Genomic DNA, 12018 nt, shown 5'->3' with positions numbered 1-12018 from the left:
ATATGCACCTTTATTTGCCGACAAAGCAGACTGGAGGTGTCATTACTTTAGTATTTCACAAGTTCTCAAAAAAACAAGCATGTGGAGGTATAGATAATTTCATTAGTAACTGAAATCAAGCATTACAACACTTTCTGATGTGTTATTAACGAAATATGGTACCCAGAATATGCCTCTCCATGCAGCTTTGTGTGCCGACAAAGCAGACTGGAGGTGTCATTACTTTAGTATTTCACAAGTTTTCAAAAAAACAAGCATGTGGAAGTATAGATAATTTCATTATTAACTGAAATCAAGCATTACAACACTTTCTGATGTGTTATTAACGAAATATGGTACCCAGAATATGCCTCTCCATGCAGCTTTGTGTGCCGACAAAGCAGACTGGAGGTGTCATTACTTTAGTATTTCACAAGTTCTCAAAAAAACAAGCATGTGGAGGTATAGATAATTTCATTAGTAACTGAAATCAAGCATTACAACACTTTCTGATGTGTTATTAACGAAATATGGTACCCAGAATATGCCTCTCCATGCAGCTTTGTGTGCCGACAAAGCAGACTGGAGGTGTCATTACTTTAGTATTTCACAAGTTCTCAAAAAAACAAGCATGTGGAGGTATAGATAATTTCATTCTTAAATGAAATCAAGCCTTACAACACTTTTTGATGTGTTATTAACGAAATATGGTACCCAGAATATGCCTCTCCATGCAGCTTTGTGTGCCGACGATGCATACTGGAGGTGTCATTACTTTAATATTTCACAAGTTCTCAAAAAAACAAGCACATAGAGGTATAGATCATTTCATTCTTAAACGAAATCTTGCATTACAACATTTTCTGATGTGTTATTAACGAAATATGGTACCCAGAATATGCACCTTTATTTGCCGACAAAGCATACTGGAGGTGTCATTACTTTAGTATTTCTCAAGTTCTCAAAAAAACAAGCATGTGGAAGTATAGATAATTTCATTCTTAAATGAAATCAAGCATTACAACATTTTCTGATGTGTTATTATTGAAATATGGTACCCAGAATATGCCTCTCCATGCAGCTTTGTGTGCCGACGATGCATACTGGAGGTGTCATTACTTTAATATTTCACAAGTTCTCAAAAAAACAAGCATGTGGAGGTATAGATCATTTCATTCTTAAACGAAATCTTGCATTACAACATTTTCTGATGTGTTATTAACGAAATATGGTACCCAGAACATGCACCTTTATTTGCCGACAAAGCAGACTGGAGGTGTCATTACTTTAGTATTTCTCAAGTTCTCAAAAAAACAAGCATGTGGAAGTATAGATAATTTCATTCTTAAATGAAATCAAGCATTACAACATTTTCTGATGTGTTATTAACGAAATATGGTACACAGAATATGCAACTTTATTTGCCGACAAAGCATACTGGAGGTGTCATTACTTTAATATTTCACAAGTTCTCAAAAAAACAAGCACATAGAGGTATAGATAATTTCATTCTTAAACGAAATCTTGCATTACAACATTTTCTGATGTGTTATTAACGAAATATGGTTCCCAGAATATGCACCTTTATTTGCCGACAAAGCATACTGGAGGTGTCATTACTTTAGTATTTCTCAAGTTCTCAAAAAAACAAGCATGTGGAAGTATAGATAATTTCATTCTTAAATGAAATCAAGCATTACAACATTTTCTGATGTGTTATTATTGAAATATGGTACCCAGAATATGCCTCTCCATGCAGCTTTGTGTGCCGACGATGCATACTGGAGGTGTCATTACTTTAGTATTTCTCAAGTTCTCAAAAAAACAAGCACGTAGAGGAATAGATCATTTCATTCTTAAACGAAATCAAGCATTACAACATTTTCTGATGTGTTATTATTGAAATATGGTACCCAGAACATGCACCTTTATTTGCATATTCTGGAGGTGTAATATTCATATTCAGAGGCATATTCTGGGTACCATATTTCAATAATAACACATCAGAAAATGTTGTAATGCTTGATTTCATTTAAGAATGAAATTATCTATACTTCCACATGCTTGTTTTTTTGAGAACTTGAGAAATACTAAAGTAATGACACCTCCAGTATGCTTTGTCGGCAAATAAAGGTGCATATTCTGGGTACCATATTTCGTTAATAACACATCAGAAAATGTTGTAATGCAAGATTTCGTTTAAGAATGAAATGATCTATACCTCTATGTGCTTGTTTTTTTGAGAACTTGTGAAATATTAAAGTAATGACACCTCCAGTATGCATCGTCGGCACACAAAGCTGCATGGAGAGGCATATTCTGGGTACCATATTTCAATAACACATCAGAAAGTGTTGTAATGCTTGATTTCATTTAAGAATGAAATTATCTATACCTCCACATCCTTGTTTTTTTGAGAACTTGTGAAATACTAAAGTAATGACACCTCCAGTCTGCTTTGTCGGCACACAAAGCTGCATGGAGAGGCATATTCTGGGTACCATATTTCGTTAATAACACATCAGAAAGTGTTGTAATGCTTGATTTCAGTTACTAATGAAATTATCTATACCTCCACATCCTTGTTTTTTTGAGAACTTGTGAAATACTAAAGTAATGACACCTCCAGTCTGCTTTGTCGGCACACAAAGCTGCATGGAGAGGCATATTCTGGGCACCATATTTCGTTAATAACACATCAGAAAGTGTTGTAATGCTTGATTTCAGTTAATAATGAAATTATCTATACTTCCACATGCTTGTTTTTTTGAAAACTTGTGAAATACTAAAGTAATGACACCTCCAGTCTGCTTTGTCGGCACACAAAGCTGCATGGAGAGGCATATTCTGGGTACCATATTTCGTTAATAACACATCAGAAAGTGTTGTAATGCTTGATTTCATTTAATAATGAAATTATCTATACTTCCACATGCTTGTTTTTTTAAGAACTTGAGAAATACTAAATTAATGACACCTCCAGTATGCTTTGTCGGCAAATAAAGTTGCATGTTCTGGGTACCATATTTCGTTAATAACACATCAGAAAATGTTGTAATGCTTGATTTCATTTAAGAATGAAATTATCTATACTTCCACATGCTTGTTTTTTTTAGAACTTGTGAAATAATAAAGTAATGACACCTCCAGTATGCTTTGTCGGCAAATAAAGTTGCATGTTCTGGGTACCATATTTCGTTAATAACACATCAGAAAATGTTGTAATGCTTGATTTCATTTAAGAATGAAATTATCTATACTTCCACATGCTTGTTTTTTTGAGAACTTGTGAAATAATAAAGTAATGACACCTCCAGTATGCTTCGTTGGCACACAAAGCTGCATGGAGAGGCATATTCTGGGTACCATATTTAAATAATAACACATCAGAAAATGTTGTAATGCTTGATTTCATTTAAGAATGAAATTATCTATACTTCCACATGCTTGTTTTTTTGAGAACTTGAGAAATACTAAAGTAATGACACCTCCAGTCTGCTTTGTCGGCAAATAAAGGTGCATGTTCTGGGCACCATATTTCATTAATAACACATCAGAAAATGTTGTAATGCGTGATTTCATTTAAGAATGAAATTATCTATACTTCCACATGCTTGTTTTTTTAAGAACTTGTGCAATATTAAAGTAATGACACCTCCAGTATGCATCGTCGGCACACAAAGCTGCATGGAGAGGCATATTCTGGGTACCATATTTCAATAATAACACATCAGAAAATGTTGTAATGCTTGATTTCATTTAAGAATGAAATTATCTATACTTCCACATGCTTGTTTTTTTGAGAACTTGTGAAATAATTAAGTAATGACACCTCCAGTATGCTTCGTCGGCACACAAAGCTGCATGGAGAGGCATGTTCTGGGTACCATATTTCGTTAATAACACATCAGAAAATGTTGTAATGCTTGATTTCGTTTAAGAATGAAATTATCTAGACCTCTACGTATATATATATATATATATATATGTATGTATGTGTGTGTGTGTGTGTGTGTGTGTGCGTGTATATATATATATATATAAATATATAAATGTATATATATATTCTTATTCATCTATATATAAATGTGTGTGTGTGTGTGTGTGTGTGTGTGTGTGTGTGTGTGTGTGTGTGTGTGTGTGTGTGTGTGTGTGTGTGTGTGTGTGTGTGTGTGTGTGTGGAAGAAATGGAACTTAAATACAAAATAAGTACTCTGGTTTAATTTACCAGGTAGCTTACACCATTTATAGAGGCAGATAAGATCATATTTTCAGGAATATTTATTTTCACTGTTAAATGAGAAATGCTGCCCGATCCACAGGCTCATAATTCACGTACAACTGTTCCTTTAAGAAATACTGCCAAAAGCATCGAGGGGGAGGGGTTAACTACCATCCAACATTTTTAAGGTGGAACGAATAGTTCGACGAATAAGGAGCTGGCGAAAAAGGAGCTGGAGTCAGCCTCGTGGTGTGTTTCTCCACCCAGTCGAGCTGTCCAAATGGGATGTTAGTCGTGGCTGATTAGCGTAGATTAGCATGAGCTATATTAAGCTGTCACTGAGGCAAATGCAAGCACACCCCAAAATAGCATCCCCTCCACAGCTAAACAGCACATGGTGTACAGACCTAATGCCTCCCAGAGGCCTGAGCTAATCACTCATCCCTTAATCTGCCTTAATTCTACCCAAGTTTGTGTGCCCCAATCTGGTTTTGTTTGTTTGTTTTTGTTTAGGTTTTTTTTTTTTTTTTCAGCTCAGTCGCCGTTTTTCATTTCTCATACCTAGCTCTTCATTATGTCTTCTTATGTGTCTGGCTCTTTCCTCTCGCAGGTTGAGTTAGAGAGAGGGAAAACGCTGCACATCAAAGCCTTGGCCTTGGGTGACTTGAACAAGTCTGGTCAGAGAGAAGTGTTTTTCGAACTCAACGGCCAGCTGCGTTCAGTCTTGGTCAAGGATACGGCAGCAATGAAGGTAAACTGTTTGCTGTTTATTTTATTCCCTAGATTGGTTTGTTTCATCACTGAAAAGCAATTATCCTGACGCAAACAGTACACTCAATCATTCAGACATGTTTTGCGAATGTTCCATTTTCTCTCTCTCTCTCTCTCGAGGTGTGAATAATTTCTGTCATAAGCTAAAAATGATCTTGTTCTTGCTGTCATAGGCGTTTATCACTTAGAGGTAAAAGTGTTAAAAACATCTTTTAAATTATTAGGGCGTAAAATATAGCTGCGTTCCATTCGACAGGGTTCCTACGCTGTGTTCACTATTGAAGTGGACTTCGCTGACAATAATCGCTCTTGCAAACGTCATCAAAGAAAGTTAACGACGGGGTCGTGCAGATTAAGATAACACATAAATAGATATTATAAATTACTTTTGAATTTAAAATATATAAAATACATATACAAAAACATACAATACATATACAAAACACATGTATTTTATGTAATATAATCAAAACTTAGGCTATATGTTTATATAGCCTTCTTGAATGACTTGCGGAAATTAATAGACTATTAACAGATTTGAAGCAATACTAACTGGTTATTGCTATATGAAAATAAATTATGATTTGATGTTCTTAAAGGGGTGGTAAAATGCCATTTTCACAAGATGTAAAATAAATTTCTGATGTCCCCAGAAGTGTGTATGTGAAGTTTTAGCACAAAATACCCCACAGATATTTTTATATAGCATGTTAAAGTTTTCACTTTTTGAGGATTTGCAAAAACGCACCGTTTTGTGTCTGGCCCTTTAAATGCAAATGAGCTGCTGCAGAGGGCGGGGTTTCAAGAGCTCATGTGTGTGTTAGCAGCTGCTATTACCTCATGCAGACACACTAAAATGACAGAAACTGTTCTGTCTTTAATGTCAAAACTGAGTCAGACAAAGATGGAGAGACAACATGTAGAATGCAACAGGATGTCTCTGAAAGGTTAGTTGATGAATTTATGTTGCTGATGTGGCGTTAAATATCTTCAATTAGCATATTCTGTCATGTTAATCTATAAATCGCTCGTATAGGAACTGTTGTCAGATGCACACAGAGTGACTTTCGATTGCATGTGAAAAGATGGATGCTAAAGTTTGAGCTGACTCACTTCTGTGACAAAATACTATACAAATATTTGACTTGTTCCCTCAACTGCGTGTTCCCGGGGGCGGGGTTTATGTACATTTTAGACTTGCTGATGTCACTAAACCCGGAGGAATGTCGTGTAGTCCCTACCAGCCGTTTGTTGTAGTCCTTAAAAAACGATTTATTTAAAAGCAAATATCTCCCTTTGCTTTGAACTTTGAGCGTTGTAACTTTGCAGATGTTGTTTATGCTCAAACAGCAACATTACACACTAACTAAAGTTGGAAAAGTGAAATCATACTTTACCACCCCTTTAATCCATGGTCTGGGTCTTATCTTGTGCGCTTTGACCGCTTTCTTTTCCACCTACTCCTGACTTAAATTAAGTAAAATAAAAAATTACAGAGCCTCATCCGCTTCTCAACACTGTTACTTTGTCAAGCCTATTCGTACAATAGAATATGCAAATGTAACATTCATCGCCATAACATTCATAAATACTCTAGTTTGTATAATAATAAAATGTATAAATAGGCTACTTAAAATGCATACGTAAATTCCTCCATCGCAGTGCCGTTTAAGAACTCTTTCAATGACTCTGCTCCATCCATAGTTCTGACTGGTGATGCGATGCACAAAGACAGTTGGGTGATTTTTGCTCTCCAATTCCTGTGAAGTGATGTATCGATGTTCCCTTATTCCCTATGGCGTTTGCAGTTCCCTTCAAACTGAACATGTTCACTCACTTCGGATTGAAATCTCACTTAGGATGGCGAAAATACCCTGTGATGTCCACTTCGCAGTCCACTCACGGTCGAATGGAACATGTGTGACTTTATGTCAGCCAAACTTTATGTCAGCCGTGGACACAGCAATTTTAACTGCATCACACTGCTTGTAAAAAATAATTTGGCGGATTATAGCATGATTTGACTAAACTGAAGTTCTCACTTTCATTGCCCACACATAAACCACATCATGTTTAAGATGGTTCATTACTAAATGAAACAAATAATAGTCTGTCCTGTGGTGTGATCTATTATATATATATATGCTGCCAGGACACTGGGTGGCAGTATGGGGCGTTCGGGTGCGAGTGGAGGAGAGTGATGCTAGTGAATAAGAGTGTTTAATAAAGTATTCCATGTGAATCTATCCAGCTACGTCTTCTTTATTATCATAAGAACCCAACACAACATGGTGTCAGAAGTGGAGCTAGAGTGAGTGTCAGGATAGCGGACTTATATGAGAAGTGGAGAAGCAAAAGTTAAGCAAGAATGTCGCAATCGCAACGAGGACAGCAAGCTGCCGGGGGTGAACAGAACGACCCTCCAGCACAGCCTCTTGCTAAAGCATGTGCAACGTTCTCAATAAATCCGCCGGAATCCTTCGACTTTTCAAAGCCACAAGATTGGAAAAAATGGATTAGACGGTTTGAGCGCTTCAGAGTGGCTAGCGAGCTGGATAAGTCAACAGATGCTAACCAGGTAAACATGCTGATATATTGCATGGGAGATGAGGCAGATGACGTTTTAAAAGGGCTGACTTTAACCGCCGAAGCTAAACTGGTGTACAGCTCCGTCAGAGACGGTTTCACAAACTTTTTCGTGCCGAAGAAAAATGTGATATATCAAAGGGCTAAATTTAATCAGCGAGCCCAGGGGCCGTCCGAATCTGCCGATTCGTTCATAACTGCTCTATATGCACTGGCTGAAAACTGTGAGTACGGGGCACTGCGCGATGAACTGTTGAGGGACAGGATCGTAGTAGGCATCAGAGACAACGTGCTTTCACAGAAAATGCAGATGGAGAGCAGGCTGGATCTGGCAAAAGCTATTAATATGGTCAGACAAGCAGAAGACATTAAACGGCAACAAACAGATCTGAGAGGAGATGCTACACATGCTATTAAATCTTCAGTGGATGCAGTGCACACTAAGAAAGCAAAACAGCAAGCATGGAAAAATAAAAGACAGCCAGCTAAACAGTACAAAGACAAACATGAAGCACAATCAGGAGCAGAGCATAAGTCGTGCCCTAAATGTGGAAATCAGCATGCTAAATTCCAGTGCCCAGCAAAGAATGCAGACTGCCACAACTGCGGAAAGAGAGGGCATTACGGCAAAGTATGCAAGTCTACTAAAAGCGTGAGTGCTGTCACAGAGGATGATGATATATTCCTGGGAACTATTGATGCAGGAGAGGATGCATGGACTGTAAACTTACAAGTAAGACAAACGAATGTGAGGTTCAAGATAGATACAGGTGCCGATGTTACTGTCATACCGGAGCAGGTGTACAAACAGATATGCAGCGGCACCACATACAACCTCACTCCATGTAATAAAGTGCTGTTTGGGCCAGGGCGTGTACCTCTTTCTGTATTGGGTGTGGCTAAAGAAATACTGAAAAGTGGTGATAAACACACCACAGAGGACATTTATGTAGTTAAGCACCTAAACACAGCTCTGCTGAGTAGGCCCGCCTCAGTTAACCTCAGACTGGTGGCCAGAGTAAATGGCATCGACTTGGACTCTGTAAAACAACAATACCCAAAGCTGTGCGGTGGGTTAGGCTTAGTACAGCAGCAGTACACACTTAAGCTCAGACCAGATGCCAAGCCCGTTTCTTTGAAGGTGCCTCGTCGTGTCCCACTGCCCTTAATGGGAAAAGTAAAGCAGGAACTCCAGCGCATGGAGCAGCTAGGAGTAATCAGCCGCATTGAGCAGCCAACAGAGTGGTGCTCTGGCATGGTCGTCGCACCTAAGAAATCAAAAGTCTAAATCCGGATCTGTGTTGACCTTTCTCCCCTCAACGCTGCGGTGTGCAGGGAGAAGTTTATCCTCCCGTCTGTGGACCAGACGCTAGGCATGCTGTCTGGAGCAAAGATATTCACTAAACTGGACGCTAACATGGGGTTTTGGCAGATCCCATTATCAAAAGACTGTGCCCATTACACCACTTTCATCACCCCATTCGGGCGCTTCTTCTTCAACCGCTTACCATTCGGCATTGCTTCTGCTCCTGAACATTTTCAAAACAGGATGGTAACGGAAGTGACAGAGAGCTTGGAAGGAGTCGTCTGCCACATGGACGATGTCCTTATATGGGGTTCCACACAGACAGAGCACGACGCACGGGTGCATGCGGTCCTACAGAGGGCACAGGCGGCTGGGATCACACTGAACACAGCCAAGTGTGACTTCAGCAAAACCAAGGTGAAGTTTCTCGGATACATCATCTCAGCATATGGGATAAGTCCAGATCCAGATAAGACACGTGCTGTGCGTGAGATGCCTCCGCCACAAAACATCAGTGAGCTCAGGAGCTTTCTGGGCATGGTGAACCAGCTAGGCAAGTTTGTGCCCAACCTGGCTGAAAAGGACAAAGCTCTCAGAGACCTGTTGTCTAAAAAGAACATGTGGTATTGGGGGTCTGAACAGCAGATGGCATTCACCAGCCTCAAACAAGAGCTAGCGTCCACTCCAGTCTTGCAGTTATACGACCCAAACCAAGAACTGAAAATCTCATCTGATGCCTCGTCATATGGGCTAGGCAGTGTACTTCTGCAGAAATGCAAGGGGACCTGGGTGCCGGTGACATATGCGTCCAGGGCGCTCACAAGCACGGAGCAACGCTATGCTCAGGTGGAGAAGGAAGCACTGGCCTTGACTTGGGCGTGCGAAAGATTCAGTGACTTCATCATCGGTCTCCATTTTGAGCTGGAGACAGACCACAAACCCCTCGTGAGCCTGCTGGGCGGACAAGCGCTGGATTCTCTCCCACCTAGAATACAAAGATTCAGGATGAGGCTCATGAGGTACAGGTACACAATCATGCACGTCCCAGGGAAAAGCCTTACTACTGCAGATACAATGTCACGGGCGCCGCTGAAAGATGGCGTGACAGATGGAGATGGCTTAATGGAGGAAACAAACATATATGTGGACTCTGTAATGGAACACTTACCTGCAAGTGAGTCTTACCTGTCCGAGCTGCGGAAACAGCTGAGTGCAGACAGCGTGTGCGCCGAGGTGATGAAGTACTGCATTGAGGACTGGCCAGATCGCAGCAGACTGGACGTGCTAGTAAAACCTTACTGGACCGAAAGGGCTGTTCTCAGCACTCACAATGGACTGTTATTGCGGGGTACTAGACTAGTTATCCCTTCAGTAATGAGGAATAAAGTGCTTGAGAAAATTCACGAAGGACATCAGGGGATAGTTAAATGTTGTGAACGAGCCCAGCAATCCGTATGGTGGCCGGGGCTAAGCAGCCAAATAGGAGAGCTGGTGTTGAAATGCACTGCGTGCGTTAAAGAACGTGCCAATGCGACTGAGCCTCTTATGCCTTCCAAACTACCCGATAGGCCATGGCAGAAGCTAGGGGCTGATTTGTTTACTTTGAAAAACAAGGACTACCTTCTTGTTGTGGACTATTTTTCCAGGTATGTGGAGGTGGCCCAGCTGAGCCCGACAAGAAGTGCGGATGTGGTAATACACCTCAAATCAATTTTTGCCAGGCACGGCATACCGGAAATTCTAGTCACAGACAACGGGCCTCAGTTTGCACCGAGTACGAGTTTGAGCATGTAACGAGCAGCCCAAGATACCCTCAAAGCAACGGTGAGGCAGAGCGTGCGGTCCAAACCGTTAAAAACCTGCTGAAAAAAGCAACTGACCCGTACCGTGCGCTGCTGGCTTACAGGAGCACTCCTTTGAGCAACGGCTTTAGTCCAGCACAGCTGCTTATGGGGCGCCGCCTGCGCACCACGGTGCCAACGTTCCCAGCAGTGCTGGAGCCAGCCATCCCAGATCTTTGGTCTGTGCAGCGAAAAGAAAGGGAGAAGAGAAAGATGGATGCGAGTAACTACGACCGCAGACACAGAGTGAGAATTCTCTCTGACCTGTCACCAGGAGATCAAGTGTGGATCACAGATACAAGATCTACAGGTACTGTGACAGCCGCACATGAAACACCTAGATCTTACCTGGTCAGTGGACCACAAGGCACTTTAAGGAGGAATCGCCGTCACCTCATGCCCATGTCGGCAGACAACAGCAGTAACATACTAAAGCATGCTGCAGGGGTTGGCGTGCAGGATACTTCTGCAGACTCTGGACATGTGTCTACAGAGGGGCATAAGAACACTCCCACAACTTTGAGAACCAGATCTGGCAGGGCTATTAGAAAGCCAGATAAACTGAATCTGTGAGAACTATGGAAAAAGTATGCTAAATGTTTTTGGGGTTAAACAAGGAGGTTTAGTAATTTCAGTGTTCTAACAGTTTAATAATTGTAATAAGTTGAATCCTGGTTTGTGTTAACTGTCTAGGGTAACTAATGTGTGTTCATGTGTAGCTTAAAGAGGCCTCAAGGAGTTCATATTTCTGGGTGTAATTCAGTATCACTAATGTTTACAGGAAAGACAAGTGTTATTATAAAGACATGTTATAGTTAAGATACGTTTTGTAAGGATACAAAAGTTGGTTTAAGAGTTTTACCAATCTAGTATATATATATATATATATATATGTAATTATATATATATATATATGTAATTATATAGGTCACAGTCTATTGCTTTTCAGAAAGGGAGATGTGGTGTGATCTATTATATATATATATATATATATATATATATATATATATATATATATATATATATATATATATATATATATATATGCTACCAGGACACTGGGTGGCAGTATGGGGCGTTCGGGTGCGAGTGGAGGAGAGTTATGCTAGTGAATAAGAGTGTTTAATAAAGTATTCCATGTGAATCTATCCAGCTACGTCTTCTTTATTATCTTAAGAACCCAACACAACATGTCCTACTCTGGAAGATGGTTTCGATCCTCTGTAAATAGTCTTTTGGTTTATTATTGTCTTGTTCGGCAGACAGTGGATGGTCACACATTCAAACACATTCAGTGTCTTCAGTCACAGATA

At 40.1% G+C, this 12018-nt stretch overlaps 1 protein-coding gene across 3 annotated transcripts in view; it reads left to right on the top strand.

Moving 5' to 3' along the window:
• pcxb (pyruvate carboxylase b) overlaps positions 1-12018 on the top strand; it is a 237790-nt gene that overhangs the window by 221327 nt on the left and 4445 nt on the right. For all 3 annotated transcript variants that reach the window (XM_079588533.1, XM_079588534.1, XM_079588535.1), the window contains exon 20: positions 4812-4952. In XM_079588533.1, the coding sequence (XP_079444659.1) occupies positions 4812-4952 (141 nt within the window). The remainder of the gene's footprint in view (positions 1-4811; positions 4953-12018) is intronic.

The sequence above is a fragment of the Phoxinus phoxinus genome, assembly GCF_949152265.1.
Source record: "Phoxinus phoxinus genome assembly, chromosome: 2".
NCBI classification, from domain to species: Eukaryota; Metazoa; Chordata; class Actinopteri; order Cypriniformes; family Leuciscidae; genus Phoxinus; species Phoxinus phoxinus.
Note: the sequence above shows the minus strand (reverse complement) of the source record. Positions and strands in the feature narration are given on the sequence as shown.